At 43.6% G+C, this 25623-nt stretch overlaps 1 protein-coding gene across 1 annotated transcript in view; it reads left to right on the top strand.

The window, feature by feature from the left end:
* The first annotated feature begins 351 nt into the window (after positions 1 to 351).
* LOC109308067 (LIM zinc-binding domain-containing Nebulette-like) overlaps positions 352 to 25623 on the top strand; it is a 282040-nt gene continuing 256768 nt past the window's right edge. The window contains exon 1 of the mRNA XM_019532312.1: positions 352 to 442. Coding sequence (XP_019387857.1) covers positions 387 to 442 — 56 coding nt within the window. The 5' untranslated portion in view covers positions 352 to 386. The remainder of the gene's footprint in view (positions 443 to 25623) is intronic.

Below are 25623 nucleotides of genomic sequence, written 5' to 3' on the forward strand. Positions count from 1 at the left end.
CTGTGCCTGCTAAATGTAGCTCATCTTTAGGTGACCATAGGTTATGGATGGTTTGGAGAAAATATTTTTATTGATTTTTCTTTTTGTACCAATCAAAATGTCAACCTCCTGCCTTGGGTATCTGTTAATGATGCCGATATGGTCACACTGGCGCTGAAATCTTGATTTTTTCATGTTAATAGGTAATTTATGGCTTTAAAATTGTTTCCCTAGTACTTGCAGATATGTAAGAAAGTAACTCCCATTTACACAAGCATATATTAAAAGTCCTTAGCTTGCACAGGTATCTGCATGTGATAGTACCGATTACACAATACTATAAGTAACTCAATTACATTTCCTTACAGTACTGGCATAAAGGATGTTTCCATTGTGAGGTTTGCAAAATGGCTCTAAACATGAACAACTACAAAGGATATGAAAAGAAACCTTATTGCAATGCGTAAGTATTATGAAGACTTGCAGAAATGCACTTGAAAAAAGCCAGCTGACTTTGAAGATTGTGAGTTGCATCGCTTTGAAAAGTTGGTTTATAGGTGTGGCAGTGCAGTTCTGATTCTCTCTTTACATTGATTTAAGGAAGGTCATAGTGTTTATTGACTATTATATTGTATACCACTGTTTGAATATCAGATTTCAGCTTAAGTGCCATACCCAATGATCAGGGTCAGACTTCAGAGCTGACTCCCATTAATTTCCTTGGGATCCTGGGCAATTCAGAGGTTTGTCTATCCATTGCTGTCAGTGCCAGATTAAGGACACAATCAGTATTGTATATACAAAAGTGTTCAGTTTTCCTAAGACAGTTGTGTCAAACACTTTAGATTATTTCAAATAGGCATTTTAGAAGTCAGGTTACTTCTCATTGTCCAGGCAGTTTTATTTTTTATATTTCATTGTGCAACCAAAAAGTTGCACTTCTTTTTTTTTTATACATAGTCAAGTTCCAGGCAATTTCAGCTTATGTTCCAATGGACTTGTAAGGTGCTTCTGTGTTTTGAGTTGCAAATGCTATTAGAAACATTATACATATTTCCTGTGCTTGCTGCTTATATTATGCCATAAGGTTTGCCAGATGCATTTGAGTATCTTTTTAATTTTATAAACCCTTGTCTTGTTCTTTTATAAAAAGGTATTTTTATATATTTTGGATCGGATTTGACCTTAATATCATTGTGGTTTTGAATATATTGTGATTACTTCCATCCACACCTAAATAATAGTTGATTTACTTCTTATGATATAAATCTATTATAATCTTCTTCTGGAATAGTTTTCCATAATTCTCTTAAAAGCTTTAATTCTCGGCACAGTAAATGCCACCATGAAGCAGTCCAATAGTTTGTAATTAACTTTAAGCTTATCCTTTTCCAGAATAAAATCACAAAATAATTGTAAAATTAATTAAAAATACATGTGTACTGTAAAATTATCATTACTGTAACTGTTACTGTGCTGCCAGATCTTGAAGACTCCTCTGACTGAGTGTAATACTCCAGGAATTTCTTTTTCTGTCTGTAAGTTTCTAGTTTTTCCTGCAGTGTTTTGCTTTGCTATATGATGACATGAGATCATATTTTACATTAGGCATGGTCAGGCCTCACTGGTACTAGACTTAAATTCAAACAAAAACATGCTATAGGAAGTAAGGCTGGTGGTTCAGTAGGTGGTACATTGCCCTCCGAGCTGACACTAAACCAGAGGCCTCGCCTGGCTTTGGAGGGTACTCTTTGTCTTTGGAACTGTTGTGTTTGGAACAGAGTGTAACATAGATGCCCATAATATAATTTATAATCATGATGAATTCTATGATAGTTTGGTATATTTTGATGGTATATGTTTTTATGTCTCCTGCCACAGCTAACCTGCAGTGCTGGTACTCTGTTTCCTTGAAAGTTCTAAAGTTGTTTCAGTGGTTTCTATTTATTGTAACCCATGTTTCAACAAAATCGCCTTCAGCTGCAGGTGCATAGTGGGTGCAGTGTTTTATAAAGTAATCCCTACCTTTCAGCTGGAGAAGTGTTTCTTTTTTATGCAGTCTGTATTGCCTGCAGGGATCTTTCGGTGTAGGAGTGAGGAGTATTATACACTTTTAACATACAGTTCTTCCTTTCAGTTGTTTTAATTAATTTTCGTTTTTTTGACAATTCATTCTCTACTTTAAAAAACTTTCCCAATTAGAAAAAGGTTCAAAATACTGATTGTTTATATAAATGAGAAGATCAGACTTCCTCACAAAATGAGAGCTGACTCAGTAAAATAATGTCTGAATTAGAAAAGGTGACTACTTCACCAAAAAACTCTAAACTGATCTTAAATTTTGTCATACCTTATGCACTGGATTTGAGTGACTTTTTAAAACAAATACTCAAAGTACTATATATATTACTGAAACACTAGAGTGGAGTAATGCATATAATGGATGGTGTGAACAATGTCGAACAGCATTTGGAGTAATATGAAGTTATAAGTTTGGTTTCAAGCAAAACAATGTTTCCAAAATGTAACTCATAAATTATCTTTTGATTTTATCCTTTCACATATTCAAGTCAAATGTTACTTATTTAGTTGGCAGTACACTATTAAAATATTTAAAATGAAATTTAACTTACTTTATCCATCTATTGATAAACACTGAAGAACTCAAGTCAGAAAATCTGCAAAAAGACGAAAAATGTAAAATTTACTCGCATAGGCTGTTGGAAGTGCTTGACAAACAGCAGTTACAATTAGATGGGTAATTAAAGCAATCCATCAATAAAAGTATAATTTGTAGACAAAAGTACAGAATTATGTACATCATAAAATCGTTTAATATCATTGAAAGCCACAGTTACATTTTCATTTAAACAACTCGGAGTACGTAAAACCTCTAATGTCTATGATTCTTTTTGTGGTAACCTAACACATTGACACAGTGTATTTTAACTTGTTTTTCAGCTTTATTGTCAGATAAATAATCTGTTTTCTGTTATGTTATCTGTTTCCTTGTTCTTTTTTGCATGAAATGGAAGTTTATTTTGATTATTTTTAAACTAAGTCCCTTTAGAAGTAAATAGTAGTAGATACTGATCTGAGAACGTGCTGACTGCAAACTGCTTTTTTTAATGGTGGAGAGGAGGTCCTGAGAGAGAACTAATAGACCAAAGAAAATGAATGGCCCAAGAAGGATTAAGTTATGAAACATTTTTATTCAGTATGCTTAAGAACAAACAGGATTCATTTTCTACATAGGCAAGACATCTGTTTTAGGGATTTGTCTAGTTTCCAGCTGATTATTTCTGTTATGCTAAAATTAGTAGAGATGTTACAGATCAAAACTCGGTTCCCTTGTCATTGTGACCTGATATTAATTTTTATATGTTTCTTATTAAGGTAATGGTATTTTTGAAGATTTTGCAGCAGAGCTTTTGGTGGAACTTCATTCCAGTGGTTTCCAAATTGGGGTGGTAACAGTGGTGTCATAAGGGTAGATGACTGGGGCAGTAGCGCTGGGCACCCACTTGAGGATGGGGCAAAGATGGCAGTGGGAGCTTTTCCGGCCCCTGCCACCCTGAGTGCAGACCCTGGTTGTGACACTAAATGAGATTGTACCACTAATGAATGGGGTTGTGAGATCAACAGAAATTTGCTTCCAAAAGGGGGCTTGTAACTAGAAGTGAGTTGTGAGATCACAAGCAAAAACAATTGGGAACTAGTGGCTTGCCCTATGCTTGTGTACTTTTGGTATGAAAGGAAGAAATATTTTGTGAATAACGTATGTGGCCGCTGGGCCTCGAACAGCTGCTCTCAGGTGGTCTTCGCTCTGGTGCTAGATGCCAAGCACCTTATGGACCCGTGTCGCAGACCGAGTAGATGTCGCCTCCCCCGTTCTCACCTGCCATGACTTCTTGTTTCTCAGTAGGCGGGATTGGTTGTTGAGTGTACTCGGTGGCCCGTGGTTCACCTGGCGGTCATTCATGGGGCTCCACCACCCCTACACCCTGGCCTCACGCCTCCTTTGGTGCATTGTCTGACTGTTGGCCTTATCCCCTCCGTTGGGATAATGCCTCCTGACTTGGCATCTAGGTGTCCCTGGCCTATAGCCATGTTTGCCCGTGTGGGCCTACCCCTCGGCCCTCCTTGCCTCTGCCCCTTCGTTTGGGGAAACACAAAAAAAAAGGTAAACTTTCTGAGGCTTCTCCTCAGCCCCATCCCTTGGGGATACCTGCACTCTCCTCCATGTCCCTTCTTATGGGGTAACTAAATAAACGTAGTAACAAAACACAAAATAATAAGCCACTTCCTGACGTGGTGGCCCCCTGCCCCCTTACTATCCTTCCCCGGACTCTAGCGGGGGGTTGCTTTACTCCTGACCCGTTGCCTCCAGTATTTACTCCCGTCTGCCTGTCAACCTGCTGGGACCAGCGGCGATACCTGCCCTGATTGTAAACCCCTCAGGGCTCTCCCAGGGTCTTCTCCCCATGGCATGGCTTCCTCCTTGCCCCCGTCATCCTGGCACTTCCACCTGGGGTCAGCTCTGCCTCTGGCCGGCGTGCTTGTCACTCCCTCACCGTCCCGTGTGGGCTCCAGTTGGGGTGTTCCGTCTTGCCCTGCCAGCATCTGCCCCTGCTTGCCAGGCTCCTAGGGTCCTGGGGGGAGGATCCCTTTCACTCCCTGTGGTGGCTGCAGCTCCTCTCCCGTGCTGCCTGCCTCCTCCGCACCATCGGCCGCCATTTTTATTTTTGCTTGCTGGCGTCTGAAGGTGACGTCATTAGCCGGCCATAATTGAATAAAGAGGCAGCTGACGAGCCGCGCGGGCTCTTCATTCCGCCCCTTCTGCGCTGCGTATCGTGCTGCTGGTAAGTATCCTCCGTTACTTCTGTCCCTGAGACAATGTACAAAATCTGGGTTCAGTTGCCAATTCTGCCACAGAACTCCTATGTGATTCTAGGCAATGTACAAAGTCAGTGCTCCCATCTTGCATCAAAAAATCTTGGTTTTTCCCTTCTGCAGAAGGGCAGTTTTACCACTTCCTTTCTTTCACCCTTTATCTTATTTATATAATTTGAAAGTTGTTTGGGTCACAGCAATGTCTTGCTACATATTTATACAATGCCTGAAACAAAGGGGTATTGAACATTCCTGTGAATGCATAATTATTATTACCATTTAAGTTTTCAGTTCACCTTCTCTCACTTTTCTAGAAGCCCCAGTAAAAAATTGTTTCTAGAAACCCTCATAAATATTTTCAGTGTCCGATGCTGGGGCATTCCACTATCAGATGTGGATTACAATTTTAGCTTTATTTTTGACAGGCTATGTGATCTAAGACAAGTCATTTAACCAATCTGTGTCTTATCTGTAAAATGTTGTCAGTGATAGTTGTTGCTCGTTTGCTCGTTGTAAGAATTACAGATGAAAATGAATCTATATTTATTTTATATGTGGAAATTATACTTTTTCACGTAAAACTTTTTCTAAGTTTTTCTTTTTCTGTACAAAATGGTTGCTGATGCCATGTAATTGTAAAAAAACCCAAAACAACCCCCCCAACCCAAAAACAAACAAACCCCACAACCCTAGTAGATGATGTTAAGAAGTAAATTACATGTTGGCAGCAGCTAGTTATGTGCTAGTTCGTAAGGTTTTTAAATCACTGAGTTGTTTGTGATCATTTTTTGGAGACTTTTCTTATAAATAACTTATAAAACATTAAAACAAACCCTTGCTTTTATGTCCTCCCCTCAGTATAGTTTATCATGTATCCTAGGCTTCCATTATTATTTAGAAATTAATTCCAGATAAATTTCCCAAAGCCAGAACATGAGGTTACTTTTTGCAGAAAACATTTTTCTTTACTTGTAAAAATTTAAATGGGCAGATTTAGAATGTTTTTACCATAGTAGCCAGACCTGCTGATGAAAACTGACTTCCTGCCTGGGAAACTTGTTCAACATAAAGACATGGTGATTAGCAGGGATCCTGGTTTTCCCTGATAAAAATGGCAAATTTACTAATAAAAAAAATTACAAAATCCTCTATTAAAATGAAACGCTTCTCTTTCAAACACGCATTTAAGCAATTTGGAAGCCTACCAGTGCCTCAATCACTACAGTAAATTAAATTCTAAGTATTTGGTATTTGATTTTCTTTTCTTTATCATGGAAAATGAGAGCTCCACCTGCCCCTTTAGCTCACCAGGACACAGGTCCAGGCCCCTCATTCCCAAGCCATATCCCCCCGACCTTGCTGGTGCCCCTCACTTGACACCCATAGCCTCCTGCCCCTCCAGCCCTGTTAGAAGCGGTGTCCAGCTGCCAGGGCAGCTGGGTCCACAGCTGCCAAGGACCCCCGGGGCCCACAGCTCCCTGCTCCCCACAGCAGTGCACAAGCCCCAGCTGCTGCCTGCAGGAGGCTGTTGCAGCCTGAGTGCAGAGTCCGGCTACCCCTCCCCCACAGGCAGCATGGCTGGAGTGGAGCCTGTGGCAGGGGGGTGGGTGTGGGCTGCCTGCTGCAGGCTCTGGTTGGGGAGTGGCTCTCCACCACTGCCTGCACTTCCAGGGGACTAGGCGGACCACGTGCCCCCCAGATCTGTATGTAGAGTGGGGGTGGGGGCGGGTGTGGGCTTCCCACTGCAGGCTGCCCACCCTGCTGCCTTCCACCCAGGGCCTCCATGGCCCAGCAGGCAGGATCGGCAGGGTAGAGCAGGACCAGGCAGGGAAGCTCCTTGCCACTGTGAGCTGCAAGCTGCTGCAAGCTTCTTGCCACTGTGAGCTCCACACTGCCTTGGCAATGTGTCCCCTGCCACCCTGCAGCAGCTGGGGTGGTGGTGTGGGGTTGTGCCTCTTGCTGCTGTAGGGTAGACAGGGCAGTGTGGGGCTTGCAGTGGTAAGGAGCTCACAGTGATAAGCAACTGTCCCACCCAGCCCCTGTCCCAGCCCTGCCCAACTCCCTTCATTTCTTTTTCCCTCCTTATGGGGGCCTCAATCCCTCTCCCCCCTGCTAGACATACCTGCTTTGCGAGTTGCTCTCCAGGCTGCGTGGCAGCCATGTGTGCCCCCTACCTGACTGCCCCCACCCCCCTTGGAGGCTGGAACTCTGCCAGCCTGCAGAGAGCTCTCCGCAAGAGAGCAAGATCTGTGTGTTTCTCTGTTAAAATAAAAAATCTGCATTTTTCACAGGTAAAAGGGAAAATCCATGTTTTTTTCTATGGGAAACAGAAAACCTGGATCTCTGGTGATTAGTTTCTAGAAAAATGAAGAGCTGAAGTGAATGCAGGCTTGTTATTTACCTTTGGCTATAACTTTAATTTCAAGATAAATCCTTCCAAAAGGGTCACCATCTCAAAACCTGCTTTATCAGTGTAATACAGTGCAACTTCCTTAATGTTTTTAATTATGACAACTACCATAACTTTCTTTGGAATCTGAAGCCACTGTTATTACAGAATTTTTTTTTCTTCCTTCCCTTCTTTAAAAAATTGACATCTTGGATTTTTATAGGTTTAATTTTTTTTTAAACACATACTGCTGTATTTACATGAACACAGAAATGACATTTTATGGTACTAAAATAATTATGCTACATTTCAGTGCGTGAATGCAACTGAAATTTAATTCTAAAAATGTAAAAAAAGATGAGAATAATCAAGGTTGTTTTTATGCTTGCTGGAAACAGTTATACACAGATCATTATAGCTGGGATGAGAAGTGGATGGAGTAATTAGAAAATGAAAGTAATGGATGGAATGCACCATCATTGGATTTTGTTGGAGTTGTAAAATATTAAGGGACTTGGTTTCATATTTTTGGGAATCTTCTGGATGATATTTAGGGTTATATGATACAGCAGGCCAGCTTTGTAAGACACTGTTCGTTTTCTTCACTAGTGAATTAATTAGGTGGCTGCTTCTCCTAATTGTAACAAATCTGAAAAGTACTGCTTCACACTGCAGTGACTAATTAGCAACTAACAGTGGTCAAATATCACTTTTGTGTAAGTGGTAAGAATATATAAGTGGTAAGAAGCAATAAACTGAACAGACAGCAGCAGTAGATAATTTTTCTAAAATAAAATTAATCTACCATTAAGAGATTTTTAAAGCAGCAAGATAAATATTTACCTCCTTAGATTTAAGTAAATACAGATACTGTATTTACTTGAATGTAAGGTGAGGTTTTACCCCACCCAACCAGCGGGGGGGAACCCTCATCTTACATTTCCACACCAGCAAACCTCTCCCATTAAATAAATTATTTATCATTAAACTTCCGGTGGACTATGAAATTAATTGAATACAGCCCATGTTGAGTATGTCCATAAAACACCTGGCCCATATTGGGCAAACATAGTGATGAGAACCTTTTTTAATACGGTCCCTTTATAAAAACAAACTGGGCCGTAGCTCCCCTAGGAGGGAACAAGCACTGGGCGTGGATACTGCAATACCAGGTTGGCACTTGGAGAGGTTGGAGCAAGCTCTGACACCCTCCTCTGTTGCCAAAAGTGTTTATGGGAAGATTTTTTTTTTTCCCCTAAGAAAAAAAAAGTGGGGGCCTGGTGTTCCTTCACCAGGGAACTGGCACTGGGCTTGGAGGTACTGCAGGTCAGCATTGGGATTGCCTGAGCCAGCCCTGACACTCTCCCATTGGTGCGAAAAATGCTTGATCTCTGCCAAAAGGCTGCAATACTGATGAGACCCCTTTTTGGGTTTGTTTTTTTTACAAATTTTATTATAAAACATCATTATCACCTTACACTTACAAATCTATGCATATTGAGCGTCCTTGTTTTATCAAGACTTCATGTTACAGAAATAACTACATATAAAAACCATACAATTTACATATATTAAACCCTTAGGCTAAGTACAGAGAGGCAAAATGCCTGAGCTGAATCAATGAAGTCTTTGCAGGTTTGTCTAAAATGTAGAGACTAAACTGAGAAACAACTGGACACATTCACTTTTGATTCAGGAAATGCAGCCACATGCTTGCATTGGCTGAGGCCAGAAGCCGGCGTGAGCTGTGTGTTCACTTCCTCTTCCTGCTGCTCTGAGGACTCTGGGATTTGCAGTCCAGCATCACAGAAGCAGGACTCTGCAAGGTTGCTCATCACTTCCTCTTTCTGCTTTCAGGTGCCTCTGGGATTTCTAGTCCATAGTTGCAGCCAGCGGTACCTTTTAGTACGTTTAGAAGGGCAGGGCAGTTCTGTACTCAGTGGAAGGGGGGTTTAACTGGGGAAGGGGGATTTAACCCCACTCACTGGCCTCTGACCCCAGCAGGGGTTTGCCTCTGGGGGGCAGTCCCTGCCTTTCCCCACCCCCCCAACTGCTGCCATAATGTATGCTTTAGCACCCTTTGCATTGAAAATCTCTCTCTAACTCGGGGTGGGCAAAATACAGCCCGCAGGCTGGATGTAGCTCACCAGGCCATTCTATCTGGCATGTGGGACCCCTAAAAAATTTAGAAAATTAATATTTATTTGCCCCGGCTCCTGTCAAAGATGACAGGAGGCTGCGGCAGTAGGACCCAGGGGAAGCTACGGTAGGTTCCTGCTCCCCAGTACTGCCCCCACTCCAGTCAGAAGCCCCTGTCTAGCAGGGGCTTCTGGCCTGGGATGGTGGGGCTGTTCATGGTTGCAGCGGCGCAGGAAATTCAGGTAAGCGTGGGGGACGGAAGAGCAGGGGAGGACCTTGGGCAATCGCCCCAGTCCTCAGGGCCCAGCCAACTCCTGCTGAGCCCCAAGGTGAGGCCATGGATTAGGGAGCCATGTGGTGTAGAGTGGCCAGCTGGCTGGCAGGCAGGCAGGAAAACAGTGGTGGGGGCAGGAAAGGGGGAGTAGACATGTGCAGGAGCATGGGGCCCAGAGCAAGGCAGTAGGAGTGCAGGGTTTGGGCTGGTAGGGGTCTGTGGAGACAGGCTGGGCTGCACCAGCAGGGAGAGGAGGGAGCTGACCCAGCTCTATGGAGCCCATGCTGGCTGGGATCCTGTGCTCCTGCCACTGTGCTCTGGGCCCTGTTGGTGCTAGTCCTGGAACACTGCCATAGGCCCAATACTCCTGCCCAGTTGCTGCTGCCTCTGACGCGTCCACTCACTCCCAGTGCCCCTGCCCCAGGCCCAGCCCAGCCCAGTGGTACAGGTGGGGCCAGGCGCACAGCTGCGACTCTGCGCACCCTGTGCTTGCCCGTCTGGACTAAGCACCTGCATGGGGGGAAAAGCAGTCCCCCCGCTTCCTCCCCACTCCTGGTGCTTTCTGCTGCAGCCACTCGCAGCCTGTGCAGGGCTGTCCTGCCTCTGTGCAGGTGTCCCGGGGCCAGCATCGGCGGGACCCAGCACAATGCAGTAGAAGCACTGCCCTGTATTGAGCACCAGTTTGTTCTCCACTGCTGCTAGCCTGGGCCCTGCACCAGAGCGGGTGGCAGGAGCGTGGGGTCCCAGTTGGCAGGGGCTCTATGGAGCCTGGTCAGTTCCCCCCTTTCCCAGCTGGTGTAGCCCAGCCCAGCTCTACAAACCCCTACCAGCCCATATGCTGTGCTCCTACCGCTCCACTCTGGGGCCCACTGGTGCTGGCCTCGTGCTCCCGTTTGCCTCCGCTCTCCCTCTCTCTCCCCCACCCCTTATTTTCCCCACATTCCCGCCTGCCTGCCAGCTGGCCAGCTGCTTTGCACTACATGGCTCCCATATCCACACATACCCACAAATTCCCATATACAATCACTTTCTGCATGTACAGCACAAATGCACACAAATCAGGAAAAAAAAATTTAAATTAAATTAATATATATTATTATGGGTGTTTGATATTTAGTATGTAATTTGTTTCCCCCCCGCTCTAAGATGGCAAACTCTCTTCCCCAAAGGAGTACTTCCAGGGGCAAGGGGAGGAACTTCCAGTGGCTAAGGTCAGAGGCTAGGGACAGGACTAATGGTCCCAAGATGGCAACTGGGGGCGGGGCATCTGTCAAGGTGTGGGGCTACCCATGCGACCTTTGATAACTTGCCAAAACTCGGTAAGCGGCCTTCTGCCCGAAATAATTGCCTGCTCCTGTTCTAACTACTACATTTTATATCATTTGTGTATAATATGCATTTTGCTTCTCCCCCTCCTGGTATCTTTACTCTGCTTATGACCTTGTCTTTTTTTTATTTCTTGCGCTAATTGTTTTGTGCCATACACAAATAGAGGCAACAGGGGGCACCCTCGTCTCACCCCTGTATGGATTTTAAAGTCCCCACTTAGGTGCCCGTTAATTTGGATTTGACTCTCCACTTCTTTATACAATAACCTTATCCAACATATACATTTCCCTGGGAACCCCATTTTCCCTAGCACCTTGAATGTGTTCTCATTTTCCACCCTGGCAGATGCTTTTTCTAAATCTAGGTTTGCGATAAGTGTTTGTTTTCTTCTCTTGGATGTGAGACAGTGTGTCTCTGATCACTTTGATTGCTTCAGAGATCCTTTTACTGTTGATGGCACTGTGCATACTTAGTCTTCACATATTATCTTCTGGAGTTTTTTCATCATCTGCAAAGCCAGCATCTTGTACATTAACTTATAGTCCTTATTAAGGAGTGTAATCAGTCTCCAATTTTTTAGGAGTTCCTTGTCCCCTTTCTTGAAGAGTAAGATCACAGTGCCTGTTGTAAAATCTTTCCCTGCCTCTCCTTTTCTCACTACATCCTCAAACTTCCACTATATTTCTTCTTATCCACACCCAAAACTTCTCATAAATTTCCATAGGCAGTCCATCAGCTCCTGGTGATTTCCCTCTTTTAGGTTTTTAAACACTCCTCCACTTCCTTTAAGCTTCTCTTTTCTTCTATCTTCTTTGTTTCCTCTTCCTACTACTTTCTGTTTCTTTCTACTTTCTTCTTTCTACTTTCTCTTAAGTCTCTTCCAAGCAATCCTTCCTTTCTTCCTCTCTGTTTCCTTCTTCTGGTATAGCACTTCATAAAAACTTCTTGTCACCTCCAACACCTCATACTTTTCCACCTGGGCATCACCCCCGTCCCGCACTGTTTTAAGTTCTTCCTTTGCTGCTTTCACTCTGGCTGAAAAATATTGGGACCACTTCATTTCCCCCCCAGCTTGTGCTTATAACTTGTGCTAAGAACATTTTCTCTTTCTCTCTCTCTCTTAAACCAGGTTGCTAACTCTTGTCTTGTTTCTTTTAGCTCTTTCTTTTTACCTGTCTTCCTTCTGCAGCTTCCTTTAACAGCTCCTGCATCTTTCTTTGCAGCTCTTTTAACTTTTTCATTCCCCCTCAACATCTTTGGCCTTCCTTCCTGAAGAATTCTGCTGTCCTCTTTTTCACCATCATCCACCATTCTAGTATTCCCAAAACATTTCTTCAGTGTTCACCACCCGTCAGGCGGTCTTGTGTAAGCTTGACATACCTCTTCATCTTGTAATAGCCGCACATTTAACTTCGACAGTCCCTTGCCTCTCATGGGGCTCTTACCAAGACTCATTTCCACCTTCAGCACCTGGTGATCACTAAAAGCTACATGTACAGTTTCTTTCTTCCTTATCTCGCTTTCTTTTGATACAAACACAAAGTTAGTTCTTGATTGTTTCTTTCCAGTGGGGTCTGTTCTAGTGAAAACTTTCTCCCCTGCCCTTACATCTCTTAGTGACTCTTCTTTTATTATATTTGTTAACAGCCTCTGTGAACTGTCTAAAGCTGTTTCCTCCTTCCCCTGTTTTGTTGCCCAGTTTGCTTATACAATTGAAATCTTCCACTATCATGCACAATCTCCTTCCAACCATGTAAACTGCTACCTTTTGAAGCAGTGCATTTCTTGTCTCTCTCCAGGGATGCATATACATTAAACATTTCTAATTCTTTCTGCCTGACTCTTAGCATCATTCATTGCAATCTGCCATTGATGACTTCTACCTGCTTGCTCTCAGGTGTGGGTTCTTGAATAATATTGCTACCCTTTCTGTTTTGTTCTGATTTGTCCATTACCACTGAGATGGGCCCCCATCTCCACCTCTTCTCAAAGCATTTATAATCTCCCTCCCATGGTATATCACATTCTCATAGGCAGATTAGGTCTTCCCTTCCTTGGTTCAACATAGGTTCAATCTGTTCCCATCTTTTCCTTGTTAAGATACTTATGGTGTTAAGTGAAACTATTGTCAATACCATTTATGCTTGTTTTAAAAGGAGTGTGCCTGTCCCTTTAAGGTTTGTCCATGCTTTCTTTGAGCTGAGTATGCCTATCTCTTTAAGGTTCATCTGTGCCACTTCCCAGGGTGGCTGACTCCTTCCCATCCTTCACTAGCATTCACTTTGCAAGCTGCCAGATTGCTTTCACGTTTAGGAAGGCTTGCATGTTCCTGACTCCCTGCCACTTCCTGCCTTCTGGTCTTCGCTCAGGGCTGGAGCCCAGAGGCGTTAGCAGCAGGAAACTGTTCTCCATCTCTTCCTCCAACTTGCCTCCCTCGTTATCAGGTTTCTTTTCTCTGGTCTTCAGCCCCTGCTTTTTCTTTCTTTTACTACTTGGCCTGTATCTTTGGTTCTTACTCTTGCTCCATCTCCATTTCTGTTTCTTCCCCACCCCTACCATCATGTCTGAGCTGTTTACTTTTCCTGCCTTCCCTTCCATTCTATCTCCTATGTCCTCCCACGTTGCCTCAGTCACAGAAATTTCGTTCCCCTCCTCTCGCACCCTCCTGCAGGGTTTCTTCTACTATTTCTACCTCAGTGTCCAACCCTCCTCTCCTCCTCTGGGTTTTACTGTTCCTCAGGAGGTCTGACTATACTTGCAAAGGCTTTGGGGCACCTACGATATGCCCCTTACAAATAGTGCATTTTAGGGACTCCTGACACGCTGCTGCTCTTTGTCCCATCCCTTCACATCTGTAGCACACCATGAGGGGACAGTGGGCTGCCTTTCTGTATTTCCTGCACTATTTTGGTTACCTGTGGTACATTGTAAAACCCTGGTGTGCCCTAGTCTGGATCACTCATGGGAGGGGCAGCATCCCACCTGGGCTCCACTCGTTTGTTTGTAACACTACTTGTGCACTCTAAGACCCTATCCAGATATTTGTCCCTGACTTTCTCTGCCGACATTACCCATTGGATGTACTTTTCCATCCATCTTTCTATGTCTTCTGCCTCTAGTAAAGCTGTGTACACTTTTTCTCTTAACTTCACCCTGCTATTAACTTTACTTCCTCTCTCCCATGTTTCCCAAAAGCTCTCATACACTTCTCCATCCCAGTAAGTCAGTTCCCTAGTCTTTCAGTTCCAGATAGCAGTCAGGCTGGTGAGATGCTCCATCTGCACCTACAGAATATCAGACACTACCTTTTCCAGGAAATCATGTCTGTTTGTTGTCAATCCTGTCTGCCTCCTGTTGCCAGTTAAAGTTGCTTTTATCTGCAGTCTCCACTCTTACCTAGCTGCTCTTGGTGCCTCTTCCGTATTTTCCTGCAGGCCACTCCTGGTAGGCCAGCCTGCTGTCGTGCTGCCACTGTCCTCTGTTTCTTGCCTGATGTAACTTTTTTTTCTGCTCCCACTCTGCTTCCTGCTCTGTCTCCCACTCTCCTCTGCTCCTGACTTCCTCTGCTCCTGTTTTCCTTTTGGTGTTGTCACTCTCATCGTTGCTGCCTCTGCTGTTGCTCCTGCTGTCACTTCCTTTCTTCTCTACCTCTGTCCACTCTCAGTTTGTCTCCAGATGTTCATTTCTCTTCAGCTCTTTTTTCCACCTCATGCATACTTGCCACCACTGCCATTATTTTGATCTTTAAGTCTCCCTTCTTTGCTTCTTACATCCCAATGGTCTGTTGACCCCTTTTTCTGCCTTTAAGACATAGATCAGATTTCCAATGCTGATGGGAATAGATTAGTATTTTTTTGTTTTTCTGTTTTTTTTTGCACCGGTCCTGGAAGCACTGCAATACCAGGTCAATGCATGGAGTGGATGGAGCACGCTCCGGTTCCACCACCCAATACCAAAAAAAATCTGCTCAATATAGATCTCCTATGGAGGATATATCAGAGACAATCACCATGGCGTAGTGCTGGTCCAGATGGAGAGACAAGAATAGATTAGTAAAGCCCATCTAAATAAGTTATAGTACCCATTGTACTCAGTCCCCCTCAGCACCAACTCTTTTTCATGTCATGGTGAACCACTACATCAAATACATTTCAACTTCCTCTTCCCTCTCCAACTGATTAGTGCCTTCCACTCACATTTCCAATTATTCATCTTTCTTCATCGGCCATAAATATCTGGTGAACTTCACCAAACTTTTATGTAGCTGAGAAGCTCTGTTGCCCCCTCTCAGCATGTTGCATGGGATGAGTGTGGCCCCACCCTCTATGGGGTAGAGACACCTTAGCCTCATCTGCATATACATTTTTGGAGGGTCCCAGGACTTGTGACAAAAAAGAATACCCAGTTCCGTGTGTGTGGAGGGGCTAATTAGCATGTGGATCCTTTTGGGGGCGGGGTGGTATCTGGAGTATGCACGCATATTGAGTAGTGCTGGGCTCTGAGGTCACCATGGCTTGAAACTTTGTTGACTCTGCTGTGACCCAGCCTGATGAAGGATATGATAAGTCATGTGACTTGGCTCTGGACTGACGTCACTCACAGTTTGTACTATGTACAAGTAGGTACAAAAGTGGTGCTCAAAAGTGTGTTTATGGAATACCTGTGCTGAAACTTTCAGCAGCATGCAGGAAATTAAAATGCATCAATTCTGGATGAACTATGTCTATAGGTACCCATGTGATTACAATGCAAATTACACTGGTGGTTTTTTTTCATTGTTGGTGTTTTTTGATCTCTTGCATTTCAAATTAACAGGGGGAAGGTGGGGGTGTGGGGTGGCAGGCAACTGCTGTCATTTTTACTGGCCCTGAGTGAGTTGGGGCCAGAGTAAGACCTGCAACAGTCTCTTGCTTGCCCTCTGAAACTTCTGCCATCCCCTCTGTCCCTTTCTCCTCCTTATTGTCATCCACATTGTTCTTGGGGATGGAACAGAGCCTGCACAGGCTCTGACTGTAAGGGCGGGTAGGGGGGAGGGGACAGATGCAGAAGGCAATGGAGCCACCTGACCCCACCCCCCACCACTTTTTGTAGCTGTAGCAATGGGAGAGGGATGAATTCAGAACTTAATTCAGAACTGACTTTACCCTGGAAATGAAATTTTATTTTAAAAAAGGAAGACAACCTGTAATTAGATTCTACACCTGGAAAATTATAACAAATTTATTTATTTTCCATTTATAGAATCTGATTATTGGGGGAGTTACTTATATTCGGGGCCATCTTGTATTCAAGTCAATACATCAGTTGGTTTTGGATATTTAATTCTTCAGTCTCTTTGAATAAAACTTTATTTAATGATGTGAACAGGAGAAATAGATTGATCCTGAAAGTAAGACACTTGTGCCACTGTAATTAAAAGACAGGTCTTTTTCAATTAATTCCCTGTCCTAGACCTTCTAATTGCTTTTGATTATTAGTTTTATTCAGTAATCTCTTTTAATTACCCCACACTGACAAAAATTATCTCTGATTTATACTAAAAAATAGTCATCCAAAAGACAAGGGCATACATTTGATAAGGAAGTTATCAACCTTTCAGTGTTACTCTATAGGCTGTAAAAGCTTTTTTGACCAGTAAGACTGCAAACAGATTTTCTTTGTGCTGCTATAAAAAAAACTATGGTGCCAGAAAGCCCATGCAAACAGATGCCCATGACCCTTGCTGTGTCACAAATGCCCCAGATTGTGGCTGAGAAAATATTTGGTAATATTTAGGCAACTTTTTGAGGCAGATACCTGTTTTCTTCATGGTGAGAGAGCGCAAGCAGCCCACAGCTGCCCATGCTCTTCACCTGACCCAGGCAGAGATTCCTAGGGCTTCAGGGGCCAAATCCTTCATGCCGTGGGAATTCTCCCTGAAGGGAGAATTTCTAAGGCGTGCAGAATTATTGGGCTCCTAAAGCCCCAGGAGTGCCTGAGTCCCCCCATTTGCAGAGGGGTGCCCCAGGAATTCCCAGGTAGGAGATTTCCTAGAGATGTATATTACATTGCCATGCCTTGACTTGGAGCATGTGTTTGCAAACAGGGGAACCTGGGATTACCCCATTTGCAGTTGTCCTGCAGGATCGGACCCTTGAAGTCCTGGGAGTGGCAGGGACCTAACTCTGTAGGACAACAGGTGACCTCCATGTTGCCCAGTGAAAGGGATCAGCTGTGTGGAGATATATCCTAGCACAGCTAATCCTTCTCCAAGGCTGTTGCCTATTTATAGCCTAAGAGAGTTGGTGAAAAAAGAATGTTCCTTAGTGGATGTACTTGGAAGAAGAGTGAATACTAACAATATCAGGCTACTGAAGAAGAATATTAATAAGGTCACTTTGAGCCAGAGCTTCAGTAATGGTATGGTCTGCTTTGCTTGCCAGTATCTCTTCCGTTGCTGATACTCAGTGGGAATTTAATGTTTATTAACGAGCATAAATATGGGGAAAACACTTTACTCTTTTAGGCATTAAACTCTAGGCCAGGAGTGTGAAACTCACCCTGGACCTGGGCCAGATTCAGCCTAGAGGGACGTTTCCTGGGCTAGATCCATGGAACCAGCAGCAAGCGTGTTGGGTCCATGTTTTGAAAGCAGTTTGAGTGGCAGCATTGTGACCGAGTGGCAGCACAGAGTTGCAGTGGGATGGCAGCACAGTTCTGGGGGCAGGTGCTGTTGTGGGCTGTGTTTGGGTGGCAGTATGAGTCCAGGGCCTGCTGCTGATAGCAACATCCACTGGGGTCTAGGAACCCTGAATTCTGTGGCAGGCTATGTTCCCCAGCTTCCAGTGGCCCACTGGATTACTGCTGGGCCAGATGGAAAGGTTCAATAGGCCAGATCTGGGTCAGGGGCAGTATGTTTCAGATCCCTGCTGTAGGTCATATTATATCTTGTTTTGTTTCACAAGATTTCTAAAAGTGTATCCTTGCTTTGCTAAGTTTGAAAAAACCATTGCCATATTAATACAGCTGATAGCCACAAGCAAATCAGTAATATCACTATATGGTCCAGTACCAATTCTTTGTCTCCTGAGAATTTAAAAAAAAAATTTTGAATAAGATGATAAACTCTGTTTTCCATGAGCATGAAGGGGGATATCTACTTGTTTCAAAACCTGTTTCCTCCCTGAGTTTTCAAGATGGATGAAGTTTAGGGAAAATGGTGGCAGCATTAGCTCAGTGATGATAAAACATTTAACCATTTACTTGTTATATGTTTGGAAGCTTTCTTGGCATGATAATCCAGACCCAGTTTTGCTCTTAACAATAAATACTTTTGATTTTTGTAACTTGTAATTGTTGTGATCTCTTATTGGGATCTCACTAGATGTAGTGATTATAAAGTTTAGACAGTGAACTTACATAATGGTCATGCCATGCAGTTGGATACTTTGAGTTCCTGAGCTCCAGAGAGAGTATTTGCTCATTATACTGGCACAATTAAAGCCTAGAAGCGCAAGTCCAATGACACTTCATCCTTTAGTTTTAAACTTGATATCTTCTCATCTATGCCTCTTTGCCGCCTTTGATCTCGAGAACTAAATGGTTTCTTTGGTGAATAGAAGGCAGGACAGGATATTGACTTAAAGACTAATTAAGAAAGGTTTGAACTTTTGTAGGTGACAGCATACCTTGTCAGATGTTGTACCTCATCATAACATCTGATGAAGTAGGCTGTTATATCTTTGGAAGGAGCTCGTTTTTAAGGTGCCACCCTGTCTTACCTTCTACCTGACTTAAGACTAACACAGCTACTACCTCTCCCTACTCATGGCTAAGCACAGACAGTCAAAAAGCCCAAGGCTGAATTGATTCAGTCTTTGCAGGACAGTCTGAACTGCACAGAGGAAACTGAAACAGAAGTGAACAGACATTTACCTTTGATTCAGGATATGCAGCCACATGCCTGCAGTAGCTCAGGCCAGAAGCTGGGATGGGGGGGTGCTAGGGTGCAGTTCTCTGGTGTTCACTACTTCTTGCTGCTCCCAAGGTCTCTGGGATTTGCAGTCTAGAATTACAGAAGCAGGACTTTTCAGGTTTCTTCATCACTTCCTCTTCCTGCTTCCAGGTGTCTCTGGGATTTCTAGTCCACACTTGCAGCCAGAAGTAAGTTTGAGTGGAGGAAGGGGTGTTTAACCCTCCTCCCCCCCGGCCCCAGCCCCTAGCCAGGGTTTTCTTGGGGTGGTGGATAGTACCCCTCTTGTATGCTGGGCTGCATCCCCAGCTGGGCTTGCTTCTCCCTCCTCACGTCAGCCAGCCCTCACTGCTCCAGCTAGGGAGCAGAGGGGCAGGCCAGCTCTGTTCTCTGGACAAAACAGCCCAGCCCAGGGCTGCAAAGCAGGCTAGGATGCTGGGGGACTCTAGTTTAACCTGAACCAGGAAGTGGTCTGGGACAGAAGTTTCATAAGCTGGTTCAACCTAAGTCAGTTAAGTTTGATACTAGATTCAACCAGGTTTATCTTAAATTAGTTTCAGCCATTTTGAAATTGGTTTATGTGCATTGAGCTTCTGTTCTGTTACAGGTTTAAACCAGTTTCTCAGGACTTAAACCGGTTTATGTGCAACTTCTGTTCCTAGCCATGGTGAATAGAGATGCAGGCTAAAGGATATGAATTTGTTACATCTGGAATTGGTCTGTATGATACATGTGGATATATTGTGTGAAACCAATGAAGATACTTAAGTGCCCCCTCCCCCGCTTTCCTCCAACCTCTGTTCACAGTTGTAGTATAGACATATGATACGCTGTTTGAAGAGCACTACCACCATATAATTTCAGTTGTGGGAACACACATGACTATTAGTGAGGAACATCATAGAATTCTATTTCAATTAAAAATATTGAGACTTGTTCAATCATTATTCAGACTGTGACAAAGGCTTACTTGGCAAATGGTTATTTTCATCTTAAGAGCATTTAAGTTAAAGAAGCAGACTTGCATATTATTTTTTGCCCATTTTGTCCTTTAAGATTGTATTTCATAACTTCCAAAGAGTGCCTGTTGGTTTTGTTTCCTTGGTGGAGCAAATGTTTGGATGTTGTCTTTTATGTTCTAAAGCTATCACTGATATAACATTTTCCACATAGATGTGTTGGCCTGATGTCAGTTTCCAATGAAATATATTTTGTACTCTATTTTAATTTAGCGTAAATTATTTTATAGTTCAGTTATTTCTGTTTTGGGGAACTAGAAGTCTAAATGATAACAGCTTTTTGGTCTTGTTCTAGTTTTACTCAGAAGAAAACTAAGAACTGGATGCTCATGGCACCATGCCTGGTAACATTTGGAAACTAGAAATAAGGAAAATAAAAAAACCAGGGATATTGCTTTTAAATATACTCAGGTAGGCTATGCAGAAGTATAAAGTGGTAACGAGGATTTTTTTGCTTTATTTAAATAAATCTTAAATTAGGGACAGTCCCTTCTAAACAGTGAATGTTGGCAAGTATTCAACACAGTAAACACAGTTGCACATTGTGCAACGATGATTATATAAATATGAATTTCAGGGTACTGGAATTCTTGGTCTGTCAGGACCTACAAAAATAATAGGGGACTGCTACTAACAAAAATTGCTCAGTAAAAAGTGATATTTAACACACAGCTAGTGACGTCATTACTGTAAGCAGTGGCAATATGCTTGGATTGTTAAGGCCTGCAAGATGCAGTTCCTACCTTCAGAAACTTGCATAGATGAGTCGCAATGCAATAGGGGACTTGGAAGGCTGTGTAATGTGAAGGTAACGTGTGTAACAGCTGGTGGAGTGAGGGGGTAGTGTATAGAGCTGTGATGTCTATTACTTTGGACTACGACTCTCAAAACTCCCCTAGGAGCTGGGGAACAAGGAAAAAGAACAGGAAGCTTGAGGCTGGAGTAAAGAGCAAAGATAGCAGTGTGCACATAGAACTTGGTCAGCCCTACACGGAGCAGTGCACAGTGGGGCTGGAGATCTCGGTGGCTCAGTCAACCAGGAGGACAGTGGGTTGAAGTAGCTGGACTCAGACTTGGGGTATCTACAGGCTGCTGTTTGAGTGCTGTAGGGCAGGGGTTTTCAACCAAATGTACCCCTTCTGTCTCAAAGTTTCAGCTCATGTACCCCTTTATTTTAAAATTATTGGGGGGGGCTGAGCATGTGCATGCATATATGCATGTGTCCCTCTCCAGCAGGTAAGTCTGTGGGGGAAGGGAAAGGGCTGTGGGGGTGGGAGTAGATCAAGGCCCACACAGTGATGGAGGGAGGTGGGCACAGAGGCAGGGGCTGGGGTGAATGGGGGCCCTGGCCGGAACAGGTCATGGGACAGTTGGAGCCTGGGTGGCTGATCCAGGGGTGTGTGGGGGGGGGAGGGAGGGGCTCCTGCCACTGTGTGCACCCCGGCAGAGGCTCGGGGGGGCATGTTCCCCCTCCTCCGATCTGTGTGTGGGTTGGAGGCAGCTGCTGCTGTGAGCTGAGCTTTGTGCGCTGCTGCAGCTGCCCCAGAGTGGTGCGATGCCATGTGTGTCACACCACTGGATGGGCAGGGGGCACGGCGCAGCCCAGTGACAGCAGGCATGTGGTGTCACACTGCTCTTGCGGCAGCTGCAGTGGCACACAAAGCCCAGCATGCTGTGGCAGCAGCCTCCACCCTGCACACAGATTGGGGGGGCATGTGTCACCCGGGCCTCTGCTGGGGTGCATGCAGCAGCAGAAGCCCCCCCACACCCCCTACAACTTCTTAAAGTACACCTAGGGGTACAAGAACCCCTGGTTGAAAACCACAGCTGTAGGGAATAAAGGCTGGTTTGGGAGGTGTGTGTATGGGAGGAAATTCAGGTTCTGAGTGTGTTATTACAGTGGTGATGTTTGTTTACCTTTTACCTGTTCCTTCCCTTTGGTTTGTGACCCTAACCCCTATGATTTTTCTGTATAAAAGTGGGATATTTCCCTTGCTGCTTGTGCCAGTTTCTGGGACTGCAGGTTTGGCACAGTTGTGCCTGGGAGCTGTTTTTGTTTGTGCCTGAATGTAATGGCAGTAGCAGTTTTTATTGATTTTAATGTTTGGGGCTGGATGTGAAGGGAGTTTTGAGGATGAAGGGTTGAATAAAAATAAGATAATTGCCTGCTCAAAGGAGTTTTTCTTGTGGAAAAAAATGGTTTGTCCCAATGCCTATATCTTCTTCTTGAGATACATTTGAAATATATCCTTGATAGACCGTAAAAAATATAGTTTCCCATATTCGTATGTGGCTTCTTCACTTTGGGTAAGTGGGATAATTTTTTCAGGTGACCAAAAGAGAGAGGCAAAGATAATAATAATTTAGAGGAAATGGGAATGACAGTAGAGAAGATATAACTAGGCTAAATTAGAGAAAATATCAATCTCCTAAAATATATAAAAACTCAGTAAATAACAGTATAGAAGAATAGCTATTGAAGGAAACCAAACGCAAAGATTCATCCAGTTACATAAAAAGTGTGTGCCCATGAACACACTTGGAGAAAAGATGAAAGGAAAAAGAGAGAAAAGGTTGTATAATTTTTTATTTTCTAGAATTTTTTTCTGCCTTTGGAATATGATTGTATAAATAACAGACTTCTTTTTTTAGATGTGCACATGTTTTTTGAGCCTTTGATTGCAAGTGGGATATTGTAATAATAGTTGATATTTAAATTTAGTGGCTTTTAGTTGGCCGTGGTCGTACTTTATTTTGATATTAAGACCTTAATTCTAAAGGAAATTGAAAACCAGCTACATTCCCAAGTAAATAGTTCACTACTTTGAGTTATTTTTTCTCTGCATCTCTTATGACAGTTGTAGCAATTAATTTGGGAAACCAAGCTTAACAAGGCAGAGAAAAGCTGAAAAAACAAAAGGAGAAAAAAGGAGTTCTCAAAAGGAGCTTTCCTTCTGGTGGCTGTCAGTTTCCTTCATTCTGTAACCTTTGTCATCCAAACTGGACTACAGTTCTTATGTGTTGACAGACAGACTGCCAAAATCCTGTTAACTTTATGGCCATGGAATCTTTTTTCTTAACAACAGTAACAAGTGGTGTTTAACAGAAAGCCAGGCACAGAATTATTACTTTAAGCACAGACAGTATACTTGCTTTACTGAGATGTAGGAGATACGTTGTGAGGAATTTAGAGAGTAGTAAGGTAGTTGATTATTGTAAAGTTACATAGCTCGTTAAAGTTTCAGGAGTACTAAATGGAGTGTTATTTCTCAGTTTAAGTTCAGTATATGCAAAGTATTTCAATTTCTTGGTTGTCAAAAAATGTCTCTAGGGAAGGATAAAACCTTTGGGGAAGGAAAAAGAAAAATGGAGACAGTACAATGAAACTGGGCACTATTATATGGTTAAACATATTTTCAATTGTTTGTGCAAAGTATAGTACAAACTTAGTACAATGAGATGCTCAAAATTATTATTGTGGGCCATCATGAATTGGGTTACTAGATTTACATTTTTGACTCTAATTATGAACAGTTAATACACACTTTTGAAATGGCTCTGAAAAGTTTTTTTAAAAGCTGCAAATAACCTGAGCTTTGTGAGTGCTTCACCCGTATGGCTAGGGACAGAAGTTACACATAAACTGGTATAAGTGATCAGAAACCAGTTCAAATCTGTAATACAGTAGAAGTTCAGTGCAAATAAACCTTTTTCAAAATGACTGAAACTGGTTTAAGATAAACCTGGATAGATATAGTATCAGATTTAACTGATTTAGGTTAAAATAGCTTTACTGAACTTCTGTCCCAGATCCCCTCCAGATTCAAGTTAACTCAGTTTCCCAGCATCCCAGGATGCTTTGCACCTGCCTCACAACTCCTCCTCCCCACTCATAGTATGGGCAGGCTAGCTTTGACCCAAGTTTTTTGCTCCTGCTGAGCAGGGAGGCATGCTCCAGCACCCCCAGCTTCTGGTCTGGGCCACTGCAGGCATATGGCTGCATTTCCAGAACAAAAAAAAAATGTCTGTTCACTTGCTTGTTGGTTCAATCTAAGTAGTTTCAACTAACCTGTGGAGATTGAACGATTCAGCTGCAGCCTTTTTGAGTGTCTGTACTTAGCCTATAGGGTATAAGTCCAGGCAACTTTAAGAATTATTGTTTAATAGGAATATCTGAATGTAATGCTTCAGAAGGTTTAGACAAACATCCTGAAGTCTGATTTCTTCCTCCAGCACTCATCTCACCTGTCTGCCTATGATTGCCTTTCCGGGGAAGAAGTCCAGGAGAATGCGTCTGTTCCTCATAGTGATATAAATTCATGGGCAGACCCAAAGGGTGCTCTGTGGTTGTGGCCCCCTTCAGCTGCTGTCCCCAGCTGATTGAGGTGTGAGGGGAGCCTCAGAGCTGCTCTTGCTCCATTCCAGGCACAGGCTGCAGCTGCGTGGTGTGACAGCATTGTCAGGGTACAGCAGCAGCAGTGCATGGGTTCCTTCTTCTGACATCTGCTCCCTGTCTACCTCCCCACAGGCTCTCTCCCTGGCTGGGAGTAGGTGTTGGAAGGAGGAACCTCGGCACTGCCACTGCTGTCTCTGTTGTAGGTGCAGGGGGAAGCCTAGAGCTGCTCCTGCTCTATGTTGCAGGAACACCCTGGCTTAGTCATGGGTAGCAGCTGGAGCAGGGCAAGAGCAGCTCTGGGACCCCTTCCCTCTGCCCTCAGGCATAGATGATGCATAAGTGTTGACAGTGGGAGGGGGGGATTTGGATTTACCCATCTGCAGTGACATAATCATTTGTACACTCTGATGCAGACCAGATGAAAGAATTTCTAAATAGGAAACCAAAAATAGTATTTTTCCCCATCTCTCTTTTGTTGTGGTACAAGATTCTGTTGACCCTGTAAAATATATAATTAAGAATTCAAATAATAAACTGCCAAAGAGAAATGTCTGTATTGGTGGCTCTCAACCTTTTTAGACTTAAGGCATTCTTTATTAGTCTCCAGGCACCCCTCAGAAAATTCTAGCTCTTAGGTTTCACTTGTTTCTTGACTACAGAAAAATAACAATTCTTCTCTTGCAAGGAACTCAGAAACACCACAACAGCTCAGATATGTTTGACACTGTGGATTCCTAATTGAAATTTCTCGGTTTATTTTGTGACTAATATACATGTTCCACCCTGGTTGAGACTCGGTTGTCTATTATCTTATCACTACATACGTTGCTAACAGAGTTTTTCATTTGTTTTAATTCTAAGTGATCCAGGTTTTCTGTTCACCACAGAAAAATGTGGTAAAACCTGGATTTTCTCCTTTTAAGGAAAAAAACATGGGAAATGGTGGGTATCCCTTTGCAGGCTGGCAGAGTTCCAGCTTTGAAGGGGCTGGGGGGAGCGGGAAAAGGGCAATCAGCAGGGACACCATATGCATATATGCACGTACACATGCACGTGACCACCAGACAAGTGAAGAACAGTTCCCTGCAGGTAAGTCTGGTGGTAGGGGGTGGGAATTGAGGCCCCCATAGTGAGAGTGGGAGGGAGTTGGGCAGGGGTGGTGCTGGGGCTGGGGCAGTGTATGGGGCTTGAGGGAGGGCAGCAGCTTGGGTTTCAGGTGCTGTTGTGGGGGACGGGGGGCTGTGGAACCAGGTC

This window comes from Crocodylus porosus, unplaced genomic scaffold (genome assembly GCF_001723895.1).
Source record: "Crocodylus porosus isolate Cpor-Errol unplaced genomic scaffold, CroPor_comp1, whole genome shotgun sequence".
Lineage (NCBI taxonomy): Eukaryota > Metazoa > Chordata > Crocodylia > Crocodylidae > Crocodylus > Crocodylus porosus.